The 23,384-nt window shown below is 56.1% G+C and overlaps 1 protein-coding gene across 1 annotated transcript in view; it reads left to right on the top strand.

Moving 5' to 3' along the window:
- Positions 1-23,384, top strand: part of LOC133342084 (pleckstrin homology-like domain family B member 1) — a 122,190-nt gene that overhangs the window by 61,385 nt on the left and 37,421 nt on the right. The window contains 5 exon segments of the mRNA XM_061551011.1: positions 4,892-4,990; positions 5,686-6,466; positions 6,468-7,487; positions 7,489-7,666; positions 20,349-20,532. Coding sequence (XP_061406995.1) covers positions 4,892-4,990; positions 5,686-6,466; positions 6,468-7,487; positions 7,489-7,666; positions 20,349-20,532 — 2,262 coding nt within the window.

Below are 23,384 nucleotides of genomic sequence, written 5' to 3'. Positions count from 1 at the left end.
TTGGCCTGGATTTGTAGCCGGCACCAACGCAAGCCCACCGTCGCTACCGTCACCGCACCAAGCGATCGATTTCTGGCTGAGTCCACCGAGATGGAGGTCCGCACGCCGCGCTCGATCGCCAATCCTGCTACCGCCGCCGCTACCGCTGCCGCCGCTGCTGCTGCTGATGATGACGGCGATGATAATGCGTGCGGGCAGGAATCGAGCCGTGGGGGGCTGCTTGGGCGTAAGTGGCGACCGGCGTTCCGTCGAATCTGCCGTCCGGTAATGTGACCATTAGCGCCGCGCGCACTCTGCCAATTCCGCAATTGACCCACGTGGCGAGATTGCCCTGACTCGGCTCTCTCGCGCTCTCCAGGCAGGCAAATTGACGCACGTGGCCAGGGCCGCGCTTTTTTGTCTGACCGCAGAGTCTGCAGGGCGCGGGGGGTTTCTGGGAAAAGCGCCCGAAAGCCACCGCTGTTGGTTATTACCGCCGGCGATGTGGTGCGGTTGGCATTGGTCCCCGCTGCAAGGAATGGAATGTGCCCGCGCACCCCCCCCCTCCTCTGCCCTCAGCCAAGCTCCTGCCCAGTGAAGCGTCCAACGTTGAACCCCAACGTGGGCCCGATGTTCCGTGTTTACTGGGCCGGGCGGGGGGGGGCTCTTGGGCTGTCTGCAACGCTTGGAAGCTACGCCGCCAATTGCTGCTCGCCGCCACTCAGACGAACGGAGACAAAGACCCCCCCCGCCCCCCGCGTAGCCTGTGACAGACTGTCTGTCAAGTGCTGTTAGCGAGCGCCTATGAAGGCCGTCACGGCACACGAGGGGGTGGGTGGCCAGCACCATGCGCGACCGCCTTTGTCTCCCCAGTCGCGATGTTTACACACCGCACCGGGTACTCATTTGAGGCTGAGTCGACCTAGGGGAGGCCCAGGACCGGTACAGATAATTATCGCCACTGGGTGTTGGTGGCCGTGAGCGGAAATCGAACTCGGGTCGACGGATTCGTAGCGCAGCGCGCTAACCGTTACACTGCCGCTCCCCACTCAGACACGCGCATAGACACACATGTCATTGTTGTTTTTTTACCCTTTTATCTGGCAACAAAACTGACACCTTTTTTACAAGGAGTCATGTTTGCATTGACCACAATACCTGCGGTAGGAATGCAAACAAAAAACACAACTCTGATAATGTATGCACTATCCTTGAAATTGATTGGTCCACACCCGAGACAGCTTTTCCTAGAGCGTAGTCTCACATGGTGTTGGACCAGATGACGCCAAAAGGCGCACTGCTACTGGCAAAGGAGGTTCCAATGATGATCATTGTTTTGATTTGTTTGTGCTTCTTGTTTTGGTGCCATTTCTTCATTTGTCAATCCATGTTTTATTTTACTTGTCGTAGTAGAGTTTTCATTTGCCTGGTGTGCGTGGGTGTGTTGGGCTTCTGTCACTCTGTGCATAGCCAATCGCGTATATGGGATATGGTCCTCATATATATAATCAACATACAGCGTTATGGGATGCTGTTGGTATATATAAAATTAAAAGATTATTATTATAATCTACCACTCATAACGCGCCGAAATGCGATCAAAAGGGACTGCGACCAAATCACCAATCGCCCACAAGGCCACATGCCGGCAGCTCCACGCCTATTTTCTTCCACATATGGCCGACGGCTGATCAGTGATTTTAACCGCTGCCCGATGTTACTGGAGTGTTACAGCGCCGCCACCGCCGCACGGCATTCGCTCGCCCTCTTAGGGAGAGAGGCGCGAGCGGGAGGCACAGAAAGTGCTCGCCACGAATGAACCACGATACCTCGCCGGTGTCGTCAAGGAGCGTAGACCATCGCGCGACACTCTGGTCATTCCTCGCAGCAGCAGCAGTGATGGCGGCAGCTGTTGGCTAGCCAATCGAACCAAAAAGACGATCGCCGTATCGTGCGCTTTCAGATGCGCTTCTGCGGCCCACTGGAACGCTCTTCCTCCCACTGGAGCTACGTTCTTTTAAATCATCGTCCAGATGTACAAACTCGTTCCTCTAGAACGGCCTTTTTGTTGTCTTTGGTTCGTTGTCCTTACCCACCCGCGTCTCAGATTTAGCCCGGTTGGCTACGTACGGTGCAAAAGAAGTTCAACGTGCACACGTGCCGCTGGCGAGCGGGGTAGGCAGCGCCGAACCGTGCGTTCGCATGGTCGGCCAATTCCCCGCTTGCGTGTGGGAGGGAGGGAAAACAGAGGGCTCAGGGGATACCCCGTGCATGCGAGGGGTGGGCGGCTCTCAATAGGGGCCGCAGAGATGGATTCACCACGAAATGCCGCCGCCAGCGCCTCCATCTCCCTCGTGGGTTTGGCTGCACCGCGGTTCTCTGCTGCGATCCGCCAACCCGTTGCCTCGCCGAGCACCGGATTACCAGATTACAACCTGCAGGGTGGGGCGTGGATACTTACAATACCCCATGCGCTCTTGACTGCCCAGTGCTGATATTTGCACAATAAGCCAAGCGCTTATTTTAGGCTGCGTCAACCTAGAGAAAACCAAGAACACCCTGAAATGTCACCTATTTTTTTAAGGCCACAGTTTCATTGGTGAATGTGTTTGCGGCTTTTGTTATTCGTATCCTGAAAAGGCTGTTGGAGCAATTGCCGTTAGCGAGTAGCACCTATGAAGGCCGGCACGGCGCACGAGGGGGTGGGTGGCCAGCACCGCGCCCGACCGCCTTTGTCTCCCCGAGTGGCGATGTTTACACACCGCACCAGGGGTTACTCATTTGAGGCTGAGTCGACCTAGGGGAGGCCCAGGACCGGTTCAGACAATCGTCACCGGTATTGGTGGCCGTGAGCGGGAATCGAACTCGGGCCGCCGGGTTCGGAGCTCGGCGCGCTCTAACCGCTGCACCACCGCTCCCCATCACACACACACCATGCACCAGCCCTTGAATCCCCACTAAACCAGGCCATTGTGTTCCCTCCTTCACTGATTGTATGGCTCTCACTAACCCCCTCCCCTCCCCACTGGACCCGGCACCCCCCAGCCCCCAGCCCCCCAGCCCCCCAGCTCCCCAGCCCCCAGCCCCCCAGCCCCCAGCCCCCCAGCCAAGTGGAAATGACTCAGAAGCTTCACACGGATGGGGGCTCCCTTTGTTAAAGGTCGTCGTCATGGCAACGGGCAAAATAATTCCTACGGCGGCGGCGGCAGAGGAGGAGGCTGTTATTAGAAAGGGATTTCGCCCCCCTTACCCCAGGTGGTGTGCGGAGGAATACGACGATGATGATTGTGATTATTTTATTTGTGCGTCGGATTAGGCCGTGAGCTGGGATAGCGTGGCGGCTATTGTTTGTTTTTGGTGACCCGTGTATCATAGATCCATTGCGGGAGTGTGTCTCTGTGTGTGGTGTAATTATTTGAACCGGTCCTGAGCCTCCCCTAGGTCGACTCAGCCTCAAATGAGTACCCGGTGCGGTGTGTAAACATCGCCACTGGGGGGAGACAAAGGCGGCCAGGCGTGGTGTGTTGGCCACCCCCTCGTGTGCCGTGCCGGCCTTTTAAGGTGCTGCTCGCTAACAGCACTTGCCCCGACAGTCTGTTCAGGCTACACGGGGGATCTTTGTCTTTTGTGGATTTATGTCATTCTCTCGGTGTCCAAACAAATCCGACGGGAGGCCTTCTTCGTGTTTGCTCAACCATCGTTTTTGTTTGTTGTCCTTCACCTCCGATTAGCGCGGTTCGTCGCGTACGGTGCGAAAGAAGTTCAACATGCGTACGGCCGTCGCCTGCCCGATGCAAACTAAAACCATATCGCTGACGGAGATTGACGAAGCCCGTCTCCTCGGGCGCACGGCGAGTCGGGGCGACTGCCCCGGGCCCCGTGCTTTTGGTGCGGGGGGGGCAGCCCGGGTCTTCGTAATCCTCCCGGGGGGAGGGAGGTCCCCCCACACGGTGGGAGTTTTCCCCGGGCCCCAGGCCCCCCCCCCCTCCCCCCATGCACGGCCCCAGGCATTGAAGCGGTTAGCGCTACGCTGCGCTACGAACCCGGCGACCCGAGTTCGATTCCAAGCTCACGGCCAACACCCAGTGACGATTATCTGAACCGATCCTGGGCCTCCCCTAGGTCGACTCAGCCTCAATTGAGTACCTGGTGCGGTGTGTGGAAACATCGCCACTAGGGAGACAAAGGTGGCCGGGCGTGGTGTGTTGGCCACCCACCCCCTCGTGTGCCGTGCCGGCCTTCATATGTGCTCGCTAACGGCACTTGCCCCAACGGTATGTTAAGGCTATACGGGGGATCTTTGTCTTTGTGCATGCCTAGGGAAGCCAAAAAATCCGCGCGGACGTACAAAGGAACGAGCGAACACGCTGGTTTACATTAATAATAGCAAGCCGCTCTTACGCTACGAGTTGCCCTTCACGACGTCTCAAGGCATCGACCACGCACGCAAAAACAACAAAGGGTACTAAAGTCGGTGCCAAAGTGAGAGCAGGAGAGAAACGCAGCTGATTATAGAAGAAAGATCTTTCCCCAGAGCCTGATCTCCAGTGGAAGGGGTGGTACCACAATGTGGGGGGCTGGGGGGCACCAGTGGGGGGGGGGGGGGGGGGTGGGGGGGTCCCACAACCTCGTGGGGGTTAGTGGTGGGGCTGTGATCTTCTCTGAGTTGGTGTGGTTGGTGTTAGTGGTGGGTCTGGACTCTTTTCAGCTGGTGTGGTTGGTGTTAGTGGTGGGGCTGGGATCTTCTCTCAGTTGGTGTGGTCGGGGTTACAGGTCGAGCTAGCGACAGACTCACGCTGCCAATGACCGAACTTTGCTCTCTTTCCCCAACCGCCAGGTGTGGCCTCTTCCCCCACCGTTCTCCGTGTGTGCTCACGTCTCCCCGCTCTGTGTGCCCGATGTGTGCCCGCAGGGTGTATGCTGTGCCTGGGGGAGTCGAACTTCTTCCGGTTCAACCACCCGGCACAGGCGATCCGTCTGCGTAGTGGACTGCAGCCCGCTGTCGCACAGGGTGAGCGGAGACCGGCCTGCCGGTATCTAAATCATCAAGAACACACGTCTAGCGGTACTGCACGTGATACAATAGCATCTTATTACATATCCATGGTTATTTTTTAACAGGTAAGGCCCACTGAGCTATGTAGCCATTTTTTCAGAAGAGACCTGGCCACAAATGATAGCTCAACGAAGTGGCTCGTCATCACGTGGACATTTGGAGCGGCCACATACTCCGAACGCGCGGACGTCGATTCTAAATGTGGAGGGAAAAACCGGAGAACCCGGAGTAAAATCCACGCGACCACGGGAGAGAGAGACACGCGAACTTCAAAAACACAGCAGGCATCGTCAGGGTCGGGATCGAACCCACGACCTCCTGTATACCAGGCGAGGTAGTCAACCTCGTGGAAGAGTAGAACAGTTATCATCTAGAGTTCTCCCTGTTGGAGGTCCTTCCACGGACAGTGGCGTGGGCGTGCGTGTGTGTGTTCCATTTCCTTCGCGTCGTACGTAGCCGACCGTGCTAATCGGAGGTGCGGGATTAGAAGAGCATTAAAACGATTAGAATTGCACCATCCTCGTATGAGAATCGCAATGCGCGCTCATGTGTAAGCACGTTGGAAAACACGAGCGGCCACGTGCCTTTTAAAACCACCACGGTGTCGTAAACGCCACAGATGCCTGTTTGTGTTCCTTGTGCCGCGGCAGATTTAAGCAACATGATGAATGGCAACCACAAGTCTAAGCCCAAGAGCCAGACTACCTTGCCCGGCGGCCTAGCGAGTACCAAAGCCAGCTCCTCGCCCGGCCGCTCCTTCGTGTGCCCTCCCACCGTCCCTCCATCGTCCGGCGCCGACTCGAGCCCCTCCCCTGCCGTCCACCGGTGGCCAACGACCGCCTCCAACGCGCAGTACCAGACGAACCTCAAGCTGTACATGGGCTCGCTGGGCAAGCACTCGCCGGCCGCCAACTCTCCCGTGACCAAGTCGGCGCCTGCCGACGCGACTCCTGGCGTCGCGGGCAACTCGCGCTTCTCCTCCTCGTCCTCCTCCTCCTTCGCGACGGTCGCCACGACGACCGCCGCGACGCCGTCTCCCACGAGCCCCGGCAACATGTCGGTGGGCTCCTCCAGCTTCCGCGGGGACCCCGACAACTCAGCCTCGCCGCTCTCGACCGCCTCCCCGCTCTCGTCGCCGTCGGCGACCGGCAGCTCCAATGGCCGCTCGGACGCCGTCCCCGTGCCGGCCCCGCGGTCGTCGAGCTACTCCCACGGCGTCGCCGCGCCGCCAGCGGCGGCGGCGTACGGCGCGAGCGGAACTCCCTCGGCCCTCGCAGGGTGCGGGGACGACGACGAGGAGGAGGAGGAGGCGTCGCGGTCGAGGGGCGCCGGAGGCCGAGCGGGCGGCAGGGGCTCGTCCGATGGTTACTGGAGCAAGAGCGGCCGCGACTCGGACGCGTACGGCTTGGCTGCCGCCGGAGGAGGAGGAGGCTGGAGGTTCCCAGTACCTCCCGCCATCCTCTTACGATGGCGGGAGGTACGAGCGCGGCCGCCAAGAGCCGTGGGACGTCCTCTCACCGGGCGACCGCGACGGCCGTCGGGAAGCGTGGGAGGGCTACCCCTCGTCGGACGGCGGTGGCCGGCGTGCCTGGGACCACCGCCTGCTCGCCGGTGCGGGCGGCGACTTCGACCTGGCGTCACTCCGCGGCGGCCCGCTGGGCTCCTCCAGCGTCGACGTGAGTCGCTTCAGCCCCGTCGGGCCGTGCCGCCAATCTTCGAGCGTCCCCTCCAGCCCTCGCCTGCCTTCCAAATTCCAGCACCAGCAGCAGCAGCAGCCTCCGACGCCGGGCCAGAGGTCCAGGGCCCTGCAGGAGTACTCCCAGAACCAGTGGCGCGAGCAGTACCTGCAGGACGCGAGCGTGCTGGCGCGCTACGGCATCGCCATGAGCGACTTCGGGGACGGGCACGCGCTCGCGAGCTACGGCGGCCGCCGCTCGCCCGCGGGGCCGGGCCGGACGGCCGACAACTGCCGCGGCACGAGGGAGCCTCCGCCGGCGAGCCCCTCGTCCGCCCGCCGCGCCCTCGCCTACCACTCGCCGCTCAAGCCCACGCAGTCGACGCCCGCGCTCAACTGGCTGCCTTCCTCCGCCGCCTACCCGCCGGACGTCACGGCGCCGCCGTCGGGACACCACTACCACAAGCGGACGGGCCGCGCCGGCGGCGGCGGCGGCCTCGACAGCCCGCTGCTCTCCCGCCGGGCCCAGCAGGCGGGCGCGTTCGAGCGGAGCCCCTCCCCCGGCTCGCCCTCCGACGCCCGCCGCGGCCGCCCCTACGACCCCGAGCCTCCGCCGTCGCCGTCCGTCCTGGGCGCCCTCCCTCCCAGGCCGAGGCCTCAGCCCCGGGCGGGCGCCGGCAGGAGCCCGAGCCCGGCGCAGGCGTACGCGCCGGCGGCGCCGCAGCCGCGGCAGAGGACGAGCTCGCTGGGTGGGCAGGGAGTGTCGCGGGCGCTCGCCTAGGGCCGCCGCCGCCTCCTCCCCGGGCGTCGCGCCGGCGCTGTCGCCGCTGATGGGAGGGGGGTTCCGCCCGCGCAAAAACAGCATCTCGGAGATCGGTGCGGACGAGGGAGAGCTGATGGACTACCACCGGCGCCAGCGCGAGGAGCGGCTGCGCGAGCAGGAGATGGAGCGGCTGGTGAGTGAGTGCGTGCGTGCGCGGGCGGGCGGGCGGGTGGGTGCGTCGGTGAGTGGGTAGCTCGGTCAGTGGGTGTGTGGGTGAGTGGGTGGGTGGTTAGCTGGGTCAGTGGGTGAGTGGGTGAGTGGGTGGGTGGGAAGCTGGGTGGGTGTGTGGGTGTGTGGGTGAGTGGGTGGGTGTGTGCGTGGGCTAGATTAAGCAGGATGATGAAGCAAATAGAAATCTGCGCAAAAACAGCTGCGTCAAAAGTGAGAAATCGAAAACATTGAGTGTAATGAATTCCCCGAAGCACAAGTCGGCTCAGGCAGATTATTTATAGTCTGATCAGAGCACGATTACAGCTAAGTAACAGAAACATTAAACAGTTACAGCGTGGCAATTGTACTAATATGTTAACGGACAAGGGTACAGTGTATGTCGAATGCAATTGCAAAAACATATTTTAGCATTTTTACTTTACCAGGTAAGGCCCACTGGGCTATATAGCTCTATTTCAGAAGCAACCTGGCCACAAATGATAGCTTAACGAAGTTATTATTTATAAATGTGGAGGGAAAAACCAGAGAACCCGGAGAAAAATCCACGCGACCACGGGGAGAACGTGCAAATTCCAAATATACAGCAGGCGTCAGCGTCGGGATAGAACCCACAACCTCCTGTATAGCAGGCGAGGGGGTTATCATCCCGCCACCGTGGTGCCCCGGTCAGCCACAGGCAGAGGAGAGGGGGAGGGTCGCCCTGATCCGGCCTTGGCCAGAGCCAGGGAGCCAACAGCGTGGATGGCCAGGAGGGGTGAGAGGGCCATTCCAGACACACGGAGGCAGCGGATGACCTCTCTCCCGTTGGTCAGGCGAGTAGCGCGAGCGGTCAAGCAAGCGCGCTGTCACCCGTGCCGTGGACCCCTCTACGCGGGATTACATTGCTCGACAATGGACGTTTGGTGTGAAAAAAAAAAATTAACCCGTAAAAACAAAGTTTTTCACTCTAAATCCTTTATATGCGTGGCGGCTAGAGTCCTCTCGTCCTCTGGCTTGAGATGGCTGCCACCTATGGGTCAGATGATTGTCTGCCAGCATTAAGCAATTGGTAATTAAATATTTTAAAAAAATTCCCTAAACAGTGTAAAAAATTTGAAAAAAAATTTCACGAAAATTAATTGTCACGCACAACGAGTCTGTGTGGAAAATGTCAGCTCGATTGGATCACGGGAAGTGGGTTAAAAAACGACCGAAAGATTTGCACAGGTCGTAAGCAAGCAAGCACGCAAGCACGCAAGCACGCAAGCGAACTTAATATAAAGGATTTAAAAAACACACATCCTGCCGAGCTTCCGAAACAGCCGCTTGGGGGCACTTGGGGACACGGACGATGGGGTCGCTCGGAAGTCGTCGCCGGTACGCGGTGCTCCGGTGCGCGGCTCGCGTTACGGGCGCATGCGCACGGTGGCGGCGGGGGGGGGGGGGGCAGCGATTCGTCACACGCGTGACCCTGTCCCGTGTGGCCCTAACAACTATGAGCTATTTTTACTTGAACCAGGTAAGGCCCACTGAGCTGTGCAGATCTTTTTTCAAAAGCGACAGTGGCCACTAATGATAGCTCGACGAAGTGTGGGTGCGTGTATGTTGAACTTCAATTCGCACCGTACGTTGCCGACGTGCCAATCGGAGGTGCGGGTGAAGGACAACAAACTTAAACACAAAAGTCAGTTTCAAAGAAATGCGTTTTCAATCTAGATTTGAAAGTGCATAGCTCCGGACAGACGATGCGGCGACACACACACACACGTCAGTACGTGTGTACTTAGGTGTGTTCGTGCGTACGTGCGTACAGACTCGCACAGGCAGAGGGTGTGTGAGACAGCTGCTGCCCGGCCAGTATCAGCTTCGCGGGATAAATAATGCATCGGAATTGGCAGCGGACGAGCGGATGTGCGCACGTGTCCGCTCTCGCTTTCCTTGAGCTGGGATTTCTCTCCCCTCGCTCGCTCGCTCTCCCTCTCTCTCTCTCACCGGTGCTGTAATGTGTGATCTGCTTATTTGTGAAGGTAATGTTGCTGCGGAGAGACCTACCGACCTGTCTGTCAGTCCATGATCATTATTGTTGACTAGACATTCCATCACAGATCTGTTATCTACAACATCCCATCAGATCGAGGTTCTGACAGTCTGCTCTCCTGAGACCCCATCATTATCAGTGACTGGTCTGCCTGGCCATTCTCTAATTTTCAGCTTTGTAGCCCATCTAGAACACCACAACATTGTACATCGGTGAGTCAGGCCGGCCAGCGACGATGCTCTACAAAAACAAACACCGAGACCACGGCGTCCACAGAGCGACACAAACCCCGCGGCTTCCGATTCCGGGAGAGAGAGAGAGAGCCCAGAGCTGCGCGCAGTATTCCGGCTCGGATGTCCCCAACCCGGGGAGTGGGTGGCTCGCGTAGTCTGCCCCCGTCCCTGGCGTGCCGCTGCTGCCCGACCCCCCCACACACCACCCCCCTGCCCCCCCCCCCCCTCCGTGTCGATTCGCGAGCACCGATCCACCGCGCGACGCTCCACGGCTCGCCGCGTCAATGAGCCGCCTCGGCGTCGAGTGGCGACGACTCCTGTACACCACGCGAGCGAGCGTCGGTCAGCGCTCGATTCTGTTGGCCGCTGGCGGAAATTCCACGTTCCTATGGAGGGAGCTGAGGCTAAGCGCCCCCCGGTACAGGAGTTACCTTGGCTGTGGAATATTTCGCGCATGTCCTCTGTCAATTCGCTGCTGGATGAGAGCGTTCTGATGCCGTGTGGGAGGTTAGTTGACCATGTAAGAATGGGTTTTACCCTTTCTGGCAATACAACAGTTGTGTTAAGATGTTAAAACGCCAAACAGAAACCGTTTTCCAAGGAATCATGTCTGTATTAACCACACGTACTTGTGGTGAACATGCAAACACAAAAAAAACATGCTCTGGTAGTATATGATGATGCATTGTCTTTGAAACTGTTTGGTCCACACCAGAGACGGCTTTCATTAGAGCCTAGTCTCACACAGTGTTAGAACCAGAGGACGCGAAAAAGCGAATCGCATTTTGTCTGTCCGGCTGGCTAGGGAGGTCCCGTGATGAACCATACTTCACCACGCTGGTCACTGTGGGATGCTGTGGAGGCAGGGAAGCGTAGATGTGGGGAGGAATAGAAGTGCAGTACAACGGTGGATTTGTGCGATCTCTGCTGCCGGCTGTCGTGGCACACGATGAGATGGCGCCACCGCCGGGGAGGGGGGGGGGCCTTGCACCGCACAGCGAATGGTCGCTCCTCTAGTGGCTGCAGGCCTCACGCAAACCAATTATGTCCACAACATAGAAATCAATAAAAATTATTTACAGCCCTGTTTCACGCCACCGGATGAACGCCTCCCATCGCCACGTCGATCACGGGAGTTGTATTGACCATGCGGGTTGGTGAAGTTGATTGGAGCGTGGGGGATGTGTAGGCCCAGTTCAAATATCACTCGCCACCGACGTCGGCCGTGGTCGGGGATCGAACTCGGGCAGCCGCCGCAGTCATGGCATGGCACGCTGACCACTGCGCCACCGCTCCGTACGAATCGACAAACACCGGTGCTCACTCGCGCAATCCGATCCATGATCCGTGAGCTCAGTGAATCGATATCAATTGGCAAAAGCCGTGCATCGTAAGGCCCCTTGCTGGGTACGCGGAGTCATCAGCGTGTGGATTAAACACCCGGGCCAGTGTAAATTACTTCACATGCATCCTCCTCCCTCCCCCGGGCGGGAGCGGGTAAACGCAGAGACTGAGCAGCCTGTTGAAGTATGGTCAAATGACCGGCACTGCAATCGAGCATGAAGTCTATTTTGTTTAATGGGGAGAAAACTCAAAGAGAGCGGGGACAGTCTCATGCGCAAGAGTGACCTGGGAGGCCTTCATCCAGCAGTGGAGAAACAAAGTACTGCAGCGATTCCACAGTTAAATTGACTATTTTTATTTTAACGAGGTAAGGCCCACTGAGCTATGTAACTCTTTTTCAGAAGCGCCCTGGCTATCACAAATTATAGCTCAACGAAGTGGCTTATCGCGTGGAAATGTATAGCAGCCGAACTACTCTAAATGTGGAGAGTAAAACCGGAGGGCCCGGAGAAAAATCCAAGCGACCACGGGGAGAGAGAGACGCGCAAACTCCAAATATACAGCAGGCATCGTCAGGGTCGGGGATCGAACCCACGACCTCCTGTATACCAGGCGAGGTAGTCAACACCTCCTAGCCACCGTGGTGATGACAATGATGAGAGAGAGAGAAACATGCAAACTCCAAACACACAGCAGGGATCGTCAGGGTTGGGCTCGAACCCACGACCTCCTGTACACCAGGTGAGGTAGTCAACACCTCCTAGCCACCGTGGTGATGACAATGATGAGAGAGAGAGAAACATGCAAACTCCAAACACACAGCAGGGATCGTCAGGGTTGGGCTCGAACCCACGACCTCCTGTACACCAGGCGAGGTAGTCAACACCTCTTCGACACCGCGGCTCCCTTGTTAATGAATGAATGCGACGCAACACATCTCCCCCCCCCCCCCCCCCCTTCTAATTGGCGTCCGCGTTGATCTTTGCGACTTTCCTGGAAAACTCCCCAGGGCGTGCGCGGACACCCGGCCCTGTCGGTTTAACTTTTCACCTTCTTCTCTTTAATTATTTCCCCTTGTTTATTTTCCCCCCCTCTCGGACGGACCCTCCTGGCCCGCCTCCCGGCGCTCAAGTTTCCCTCTCCGTGGCCCTGGGCTCACAGAGCTAGAGAGCAGCTGTCTTACCACCCCCCCCCCCCCCCACGTCTTACCAAGCCCCCCCTCACCCCACCAAGACCCCTGCTCCCCCACCTACCCCGCTGCACACAGCCCCTGTGAATAAAAGACACTCTGCAACTCGGCAAGCGTGCAGCAAACATCTCGGAGGGTCGTCCGCCCCCCTCCGAGCTGTCACCCGTCCCCCTTCGCTCGACGACTTCCCCTCGAGCAACGGACCTTCTTCTTCGACCTCGACGACGACGACGACGACGACGCGGCGGTGGCCGTCGTTTCCGCCGTCGTCGTTATTTTTTTCCCTTTCCCCAAACGGCCCCGGTCCCCCACCCCACCCCACATGGGCGCGTTCGCCTGGAACGTCACCGTGTCGGCCGCGCGGAAGCTCAACCCGTGCAGCTTTTACCGGCGCTTGCGGCGGTCGCTCGCCATGGTCGTGGTGCTGCCCCACGCGACGCGTCTCTCCGTGGTGAGTCTGGCCGGACGTCGTTCGTTCGTTCGTTCGTCGTTCGTGCGCTAGCCGCTGCTGGATGCGCGCGTGTATGTTGAGCTTCTTTCGCGACATACGTAGCCAACCGTGTTGATCGGAGGTGGCGGGGTAATGGAAACAAACTAAACATAAAAAGCAGTTCTGAATAAATGTGTTTGTCAATCTAGACGATGATGATTTAAAAGTTGCATAGCTCCGGTGGCTTTCTAATATCGGAAGGAAGAGCGTTCCAGACGGCCGCAGAAGCTGCATCTGAAAGCGTCGCGCGATGCGGTGACCACCGTCATTGATCGATGCTGAGCTAAAAGCCGCTGCGGCGAGGACGACCGAAGGTCGCGTGACGATGGTTTACTCTGCTTGACGAGATCACCGAGGTATTGTGGTTCACCAGCGGCCAGCACTTTGCGTGTCACGAGCGCGACCGCGTGACGTATTCGTTCGACAACCGGAAGCCGATGCGTCTTTCGCGAGCGTTGGATGGACACGGTCGGAGCGCGCGGTGCCCGTCGCCGCTGGGCGCGAGATATAACTCGGAACGCAGCTGGCCTGCGCAAGGGCCGAGAAGAACAGGGGGAGAGCTCCATGGTTCCAGCAAGTCGCAGACACAGGGAGAGAGAGGGGAGAGAAAGTCGACAGCGACGGTAATCGAACGGAGATATCGCGAGTACAGAGGGTGGAGTTTTCCGGTTCGCGTCTACGCTGTGCCGGCCACTTCACGTGAATGACGATTCGAACGAGACTGGTCAACAACGAAAAAAAGCATTTTTTTCTGGCCTGGACTTTTGCAGCTGTTTTAGACTAATTTCACGGTGCTGATTCCAAATCTGATCTCAGATTTGCTATATCACATCTCATTTTTATGCTATCGGCATACCCCATTTTCATTGATTTTACCCGAAATTAACTCTGTCACTTATGATTGCAAGTTGTTACGAGTCAGGGACTGCTTTAGTGTTAAAATATGCTGCTGTATTTTTAGGATAGTGTGTTTATAATATCATTTTATGTAGACATCCACATTTATTTAATATTTTTCTTCTGCAGTTTTTATTGAAAAGGCAATATTTGATATCTCAAAAACCTGATGTGATAGACAAAACTGATGCCAGATTTGGAATCAGCACCCCCCAAAATGACCTTAAAACCGTTGGAATACCTTATGCCAGAAAAAGTGTGTTGAACAGTGTTATTTGCGCCGTGCCAAACAAAGCGAGGCCGTGGGGGAGTCGACCGAATGTCGTCCGATAACTCAACCAAGCTGCCGGGGTGAGACGTGGAATTGTAACGGGCGATTGGAACGATTTGGGAAGTTTGGCTTCGTGAGTGAGGAATCCGAAGGGCGTCTTTGGGAGCTCACAGCCTGGCCGGGACACGAGCTGAATGAATTCGGTTTCAACGCTTTCGCGAGCAGTGGTATTCATAATAAAGGATTTATTAGGGTAAAATCACGTAGAAGGGAAATAATAAAATAATAAAATAAAACATTATAAAATAATTCTTCACCTGAGGACGGCTGCTTGCGTTGTGGCCGAAACGTCGTGAGAATTATTTTATTATGTTTTATTTTTATTATTGTATTACTTCCCTTCTACGTGACTTTACCGAAAGAACCAAGAAGATGAATCCCTGCAGTCACGAAAGCTTTAAATTATTTTATTATGTTTTATTTTCATTATTTTATTATTTCCCTTCTACGTGACTTTACCGAAAGAACCAAGAAGATGAATCCCTGCAGTCACGAAAGCTTTAAATTATTTTATTATGTTTTATCATTATTTTTTATTATTTCCCTTTTACGTGACTTTACCGAAAGAACCAAGAAGATGAATCCCTGCAGTCACGAAAGCTTTAAATCGAAATTTAGGATTATTTGGGTTAGATCACGTAAGTACAAGCAAGAAGCTCCGCATCAAGCGGGTGAAACTGGTGGCTTATCGCCTGCGAAACGTCGGACCCGAATTGTAAATGTCGTGGGTTTACCCGGCAACACACCGGGTGTGCTAAAGCAGTAACTAATTGCCACGGCTTGTTTTGCGTGACCAACCTTACTCATTAGCTGTGTCGCATGGTGGTGGTGGTTCTAGCGGGTTTAACGACACATTTGTATTTACGCGACCCCCCCCCCCCCACAAAAAAATAAAACCTTTAGTACGGCGAATTAATTTTATCTGCTCAGAAGAGAAAATAATCCGTGATGCCATTATGTTACGTGCCATATTCCCACCTTGTCATTCTCCTGCCCTGTGTGTGCAAGCCTCATCCTCTGGGGAGCGCGGTGGTGTTGCGCTTAGCGCGCCTACGAACCCGGCGACCCCAATTTTATTCCCCCACACGGCCCACGCCAGTGACGATTATCTGAACCGGTCCCGGAGCTCGCTCTAAGGTCGACTCGGCCTCAAATGAGTAGCTGGTGCGGTGTGTAAACATCGCCACTGGGGAGACAAAGGCGGTCGGGCGTGGTGCTGTGTACAAAAGAGACAAAGGTAATACGTAATACATGCAAAGGGAAAGATCCCCCGCATAGCCTGAACAGACTTGTTGGGGCAAGTGCTGTTGGCGAGCACCTTTGAAGGCCGAAACGGCACACGAGGGGGTGGGTAGCCAGCAACACGCCCGGCCGCTTTTGTCTCCCCAGTGGCGATGCTTACACACCGCACCAGGTACTCATTTGAACACTTTGTTATTCAACACAATCAATTAAATTTGCTCCAACTCACCGAAACATCAGAGCCCCTTTTTTTCTGTGAGAAAGTTAATGCCACTGTTGATTATCTTTCATTTGTATTTACTGCCTGTAAGTAAATGTTGCATTTTGCCATGCAGCGATTATGCTCATGATTAATGCACATCAATGCCCTAATGTTTTATTTAAATCCCTCTTGCGAAAGTGCTCCGGTATATTTTATCTTCACGGGGGTTTCTTTCTTTTTGAACCCATTTGCAAATTAGCGGTGTGATTGATGATACATATTTCACATTGTACGGCGAGACGCGATGAGATTTAGACGGCCCAGCAACGGGTTCTATTAGCACAGCGCTGTATCACGACCAGAGGTCGCAAACGGGTTTTGATTCCTTACCCGTACCCGTACCCGGCCGCACCAGGGTCGCAAATTGGTACCCGTACCCGTACCCGGCCGAATACGGGTACCCATTCCTTATCAGAACCCGTACCCTACCCTACCCGTACCCTACCCAAAATGAGTGACAAACGGTTACTCACCAGTGACTCACGGCCTACCCGTACCCGTACCCGGCCGCACCAGGGTCGCAAACGGCTACCCGTACCCGGCCGTACCCTACCCGATACCCGGGTAGCCGGGTATCGGATAGGGTACGGGTATCGGGTACCCGGTTGCGACCTCTGATCACAACGCATTGTTATACATTTTGCCGTACGAAATTCACACTCTCGCGCTCGTTCTCTTTCGCTACTATCACAGTCGCTCCGTGGACCGTGAGCTTCGTGGAAGGTCAAACGCGGAAGATCCCTGGGGGTTTGATCACCCATGGAGCTGTTCACGCTCCACCCCTAAACCGAAATTGTAGTCGTTTCTCTTGCATTTTCATCCGCCGTGCGGCAAGAGGGAGACTCTCAGCTCCCTAAGGAGGAGGCCCCATTGAGCTTAGCGGCTCTGTCGACGGGACGATAATAGGCGACGTTTCAAGCGATGGGCCTTGCACTGAAGAAGGGCCATTGCCCGGAACGTCGCCTTTTTTTTTAAGACCACGGTGTTATTGACGAATGTAACGGGTTTAATTTTTTCTATCAGTAACTAATCGTGATCATTATAAACGTATTATTTTCCAAAATCTTTGTTTCTTTTTACCAGCTGCGACGATTGCATTGTTCTGATGGAGAGCGTCCTCTCTGTGATTGGATGTAATCGATCACATGCAGACTATTTCATAGATGCCCTGTTTGATTGGGTCCAATTTATGGAGATGATGACGATGCCGCTACCTTCGAGTGACCCTTTGAGTCACGATGTTGTGAACTTGACTTTGCCCACATGCACTGCGACAGAGAATTGTTCATCGCATGGAAAAGTGAAATATTTATTTATTCTGATTCCAATCTTAGCATCTCGCCACCGTGGGTGCCAGTGGTAGCTAGGAGATGTTGACTACCTCGCCTGGTATGCAGGAGGTCGTGGGTTCGATCTCGACCCTGATGCCTGCTGTATATTTGGAGTTTGCGTGTCTCTCTCCTCGTGGTCGAGTAGATTTTTATCCAGGTCCTCTGACTTTTCCTTCCACATTTAGAAACACGAATGGCTACGTACGGTGAGAAAGAAGTCCAACAAACACAGGACAGTCGAGCTATCATTTGTGGCCAGGTCGCTTCTAAAAAAAGAGCCAATAGCTTAGTGGGCATTACCTGGTAAAATAATTATTTTTACATAATTTTAGTTTGCGGGTCTCTATGTGTCTCTACGTGTCTCTATTGGTCTCTATGGGTCTCTCCATTCGTGCAGAGTATTTGGCTGCTATCAATGTCCACGTGATGAGCCTCTTCGTCGAGCTATCATTTGTGGCCAGGTCGCTTCTCAAAAACAAAAAAGAGCAACGCAGCTCATGGGGCCTTAACTGCGAAAATAAAAGACAATTTTAGTTTAGTCGGCTGCCTCGTCAGACTCAGGACTCCCGATGTAATCTCCGCGAAAGACTCAAACCCACCCCCCCCCCTGAAAGAATTGTCGTGTCCCTGACCCCTCCACCCCACCCTGCCCAGGCGTCGGCTGGGCCACTTCTTACAACTTAAGTCAAAACACCCGACGCTGTAAAGCACACACACACACACACCGCCGCGCTGTAAATAAAGACTTCTGAGAGATGACATCCCCTTGGAGGGAGTCTCTCTCTCTCACACACACAGAGAGAGAGGAGAGAGATAGGATTCGGACGCAAGTGAGATTTCCGCTTCGCACGAAAGTGGCAAACAAGGACCCTTTGGAGTTTTGGTATCGTAATCCCCCCCCGACCACGTGCTGCCCCCCACCCCCTCTCGCACCCCTCAACAGCTCCCCGCCTCCCTCCCCCCACGCTGGGGGTCAGCTTGCCCACGCTGGGGGTCACATGGCTCACAGAGCCATCGGCGCAGGCGGGGTGACGGGTGGCACTCGAGTACAAGCGGAGACGCCGGGCTCCCGCCGCGGTGTTGAATTCTCGGTCAGGCGGTTTGGCGGGGGTGACGCTGATTCTGCTGCTGCTGCTGCTTCGTTGGCAGCAGTGCACAAGCGCAGTGGGCAACAACAACAACAACAAACAAACAACTCAGCATGTTCCGTGTCAATAACGACTGCTGTGGCCTTAGAAGTGGAAACAAATGTGTGTTTATATAAAGGGCAGCGTTCATGTAGAAGATGGGTCATTGCCCGGAACGTCACGTGTTATGAATGTGTTGTGTGTAGCCTTCTCTAGACCGGTGGGGTGAGTGCTGTTAGCGAGCGCCTATTAAGGCACGTGGGTGGGTGGCCAGTACCACGCCCGGCCACCTTTGTCTCCCGAGTGGCGATGTCTACCCACCGCAACGGGTACTCATTTGAAGCTGAGTCGACCTAGGGGAGGGGCCAGGACTGGTTCAAATAACCATCGCCACTGTTATCGTTCGCGGGCGGGAATCGAACTCGGGCGACCGGGACGCGCGGAGGCAAGCGCGCTCACCGCCCCACTCGCCAAAACTTCACACGAAAGATAACGGAGGCGGATGGGTCCTCCGGTGTAGCCTCAACACGTTGTTGGGACGAGCAGCAGGAGCAGCACCTATGAAGGTCCAGGCACCGTGGCCGCGGGGGGGTTGGTGGCCACAGCGCCACGGCCACACGCCCACCGCTCGCTCAGGAATAGTTGGTGCCTCCTGCCCTGTCGCGCATTCCACATTCCTTTGGTTCGGGTTACGGGCGGCAGAGCGGGGGGACGGGGGAGGCGGTCAACGCAGCTCGTGCCACTGGCAGTGTGGGGTAGAGGGAGCAGGAGGAGGAGGTTTCGTCGCATCTCGGCAGCGACCGCTCAGTCGACCTCTTGAGCCCGTAGCGATGCACCCGCCGCCCCCGTCGCCTCCTTAAGCAGCGGACAGCGGCGAATCCAAAGGCGAGATCGTGTTGGTGGAACCTGCGTTCAGGCGCGGCGGTGGAGGTGGTTTTTCTTTAGTTTACTTCTTTTGTAAAACGACGATGATGATGATGGTGGTGACGGTGGTGACGACGACGGTGCTTTGTGTAGCTTTGTCACTGCGGTGGAGTTGCCGTTGATGGCGATCGTGGGAAATGCGGCCGGGGACTTTGGGTCGCGACGCAGTAGCAGCTGCGCCCATGTGTGTGCACGCTCGTGTGTGAGTGTATGCGCGTTGTTGTGTGTGAGTGAGTGTGTGCGCGTTGTTGTGTGTGTGTGAGTGTATGTGCGTTGTTGTGTGTGTGTGAGTGTATGCGCGTTGTTGTGTGTGAGTGAGTGTATGCGCGTTATTGTGTGTGTGTGAGTGTATGCGCGTTGTTGTGTGTGAGTGAGTGTATGCGCGTTATTGTGTGTGTGTGAGTGTATGCGCGTTGTTGTGTGTGTGTTTGTCAGTGTGCATGTGTGTGTGCCGTGTCGGCCTTCATAGGTGTTCGCTTACAGCACTTGCCCCCGCAGTCTGTTCAGGCTATACGGGGGATCTTTGTCTTTGTGTCTTTGTCTTTTTGCATGTTGGTGTGTCCATGTTCGTTTGTCCATGTGTGTCTGTATACATGTGTGTCTGTATGTATGTGTATGTCTGTGTGCTTGTGTTTACGTGAGTTTCAATGTCCCGCGCTGCGCTACGATCCCGACGACCCGAGTTCGATTCCCGCTCACGGCCAACACCAGTGGCGATTATCTGAACCGGTCCTGGGCCTCCCCTAGGTCTACTCGGCCTCAAATGAGTACCTGGTGCGGTGTGTGTGAACATCGCCAGTGGGGAGACGAAGGGGGGTCGGGCGCGATGCTGGCCACCCACCCCCTCTTGTGTCGTGCCGGCCTTCATAGGGTGTGGCGGTGGTGAGGTGTAGACGACCTCGCCTGCTATACAGGAGGTCGTGGGCTCGATGCCGGCTCTGATACCCGTATATTTGTGTCTCTCTCCCCGTGGACGCGTGGATATTCATTAGTCTTCCGGTTTTTCCCTCCACGTTTAGAATCAACGTCGCGCGTTCAGAGTATTTGGCTTCTGTCCACACGATGAGATACTTTCGTCGAGCTATCATTTGCGAACGTCAGCCCGCTTTCGAAAAAAGAGCTACGTAGCTTCAGTGGGTCCTTACCCGGTTGAAATACAAATCGCATTTTTTTTTAGGCGCTACTCGCGAACAGCACTTGCCCCAACAGTCTGTAAAGCTACGTGTTGAGGGATCTCTGTCGTCTTTGTTGTTGCAGGAACGGGAGAGGCTGGAGACCATCCTGAACTTGTACACGGGCGTGGGCCTGGGCCCTGAGCGCGGAGCCTCCCTCTCGACGGACAGCTCCGCCGGGGGGGGGCCGCAGGCCCACCACGGGGACGGTGGGGGGGCCGCACGCCTCCACGGAGAGATGTCTCGGCTGCGGCTCGGAGACGACGCTCGTGAGATACGCCGCCAACAACGCTGCCACCACCTGCCACCACCGTCACCGCCACCACCGCCACCACTGTCACCGCCACTGCTGCCACCGCTGCCACCACCATCACCACTGTCACCCCCACCGCCATCATCACCGTCACCACTGTCACCCCCACTGCCATCACCACCGCCACCGTCACCACTATCACCACCACCGCCACCACCACCACCACCGCTGCCACTGCCACCACCGCCACCGCCACCACTACCACCACCACCGCCACCACCAATGCCACCACCGCCGCCACCACCACCGCCGCCACCACCACCACCGCCGCCACCACCACCACTACTGCCACCACCACGGTCACCACCACCACCACCGTCGTCACCGTCACAACCACCGCCACCACCACCAACACGACAACCGCTTGCCCCCCCCTGCCCCCCCCGCTCCTGAGTCTGCCTCATCATTCGTTCGTTCGTTCATTCTCTCACTCATTCAGTCATTCGGCTCTGATTATTGTCTTGCTCGGCCCGTCACTTACCTTGTCCACTCGTCGCCATCCGTGGGCAGACAACCCGTAGCTGACCACTGCACATTTCGTGTCATTTATTTCCACTTTCCTCTCCGTCTTGTGCCAATGTGCTTCAAGTACGTCCACTCAGCAACTCGTGAATTCAGTCATTGTCCATGGGACCCTCTTTGTCAGCATCAAAAGAATTAAAACATAAGAATAGGCTTCAACCACGATAATACACGAGGTGTTAAGACGTTCAACACCACATCGATACAGTAATGTTCGCCGTTTGGCGTTCTCTGGTCAAATACTGGCGAGGCAATGGCTGCCTCTGGTGGAGGCCAAACAGTATCAGAGATAATGCATCGATTACGAGGGCATGCTGGTTTGCATGTTTTTGCCACGAGTTATGTGTGGCGAATGTAGACTCAATTCCTTGCAAAAGGTGTCTATTTTTGTTTATTTTTTTGCCAGAAATGATAAAGTCTATTCGTATTTTTTCAAAATGTATGAATTCAATCACTCGTTTAATTATTCACTCACTCCATCAATCGTGTGCCATCTCATCTTCCCCTCGCACGTAATTGAAATCGCTCACTCACTCAATGAATCATTCATTTTTTGACTCGATCAACCAATCACTTGTTAACAGTGAAATGCTACAATTAATACATTCCCTTAGTCATTTATTTGCTCAGACGAAGGCTCGCTCGCTCACTCACCAGCTACCCAATCACTCACCGACTCGCTCACTCACCCATCCACTCGGTCACTCACTCACCAGCTACCCACCCACTCACCGACTCACTCACTCACCGACTCACTCACTCACCCATCCACTCACTCACCGACTCGCTCACTCACCCATCCACTCGGTCGCTCACTCACCAGCTACCCACCCACTCACCGACTCACTCACTCACCCATCCACTCGGTCACTCACTCACCCATCCACTCACTCACCGACTCACTCACTCACTGACTCACTCACTCACCCATCCACTCAGTTGCTCACTCACCGACTCGCTCACTCACCCATCCACTTGGTCGCTCACTCACCAGCTACCCACCCACTCACCGACTCACTCACTCACCGACTCACTCACTCACCCATCCACTCAGTCGCTCACTCACCCATCCATCCACTCACTCACCGACTCGCTCACTCACCGACTCACTCACCCATCCACTCGGTCACTCACTCACCAGCCACTCACCCACTCACTCACCCACTCACTCACCCATCCACTCAGTCGCTCACTCACGAGCCACCCCTTCACTCACCCACTTACCCACTCACTCACCCCACTCACTCACTCCACTCATTCACCCACTCACTCACCCCCTCACTCACCCACCCGCTCACTGACTCTCTCACTCACGCCCTCCATCCATCCCAACGACCCACGCACGCCCATTCTCTCATCCCCTCGCTGGCCGATACGTTCACATGCGCCCGCGTGTTCAGCCACATTCCGTGCGTACGCAACCACCCCCGTGCGCGTACACGCACGGTGGTGGTGGGGGGGGGGTAACAGCTGAGCACATATTGCTTCCAAACACACGCTTGCTTGCGCGCAACACCGCAGACCGTAACGCTTGGTCGGGGATCGCCCGGAGGGTCGGCTCGCGAGGTCCGCAATGGCCATGTCGGGAGACATTTGTGAAGCGCACGCACCTCGCCGACCTAGCGAAGGGAGCGTCGGCCACTCCGGTGTCACGCTCGCAGTGGCAGCAGCGGCAGCGGCAGCGGCGGCGGCTTTTGACGAACCATCGAACAAAGACGGTGGTCACCGCATCGCTCGCTTCCGGCACTTGACCGTGTGTAGGTGGGGCGCGAGGAATGCTCGGTGTCCACCCTGAGGGGGTCTTCAGTTTGTGGGAGCTTCCATCAGGGGCGCCGCGGTGGATAGGAGATGTTAACTACCTCGCCTGGTATACAGGAGGTCGCGAGTTCGATCCCAGCCCTGACGCCTGCTGCTGTATATTCGGAGTTTTTGCGTCTCTCTCCCTCTCATCATCATCACGGTGGCTAGATGTTAACTACCTCGCCTGGTATGCAGGAGGTCGCGAGTTCGATCCCAACCCTGATGCCTGCTGCTGTATATTCGGAGTTTGCGTCTCTCTCCCTCTCATCATCATCACGGTGGCTAGATGTTAACTACCTCGCCTGGTATGCAGGAGGTCGCGAGTTCGATCCCAACCCTGACGCCTGCTGCTGTATATTCGGAGTTTGCGTGTCTCTCTCTCTTTCTCTCATCATCATCACGGTGGATAGGAGATGTTAACTACCTCGCCTGGTATACAGGAGGTCGCGAGTTCGATCCCAACCCTGACGGCTGCTGCTGTATATT

The sequence above is a fragment of the Lethenteron reissneri genome, chromosome 13 (assembly GCF_015708825.2).
Source record: "Lethenteron reissneri isolate LAM-NWPU_2019-01 chromosome 13, ASM1570882v1, whole genome shotgun sequence".
Classification (NCBI taxonomy): domain Eukaryota; kingdom Metazoa; phylum Chordata; class Hyperoartia; order Petromyzontiformes; family Petromyzontidae; genus Lethenteron; species Lethenteron reissneri.
Note: the sequence above shows the minus strand (reverse complement) of the source record. Positions and strands in the feature narration are given on the sequence as shown.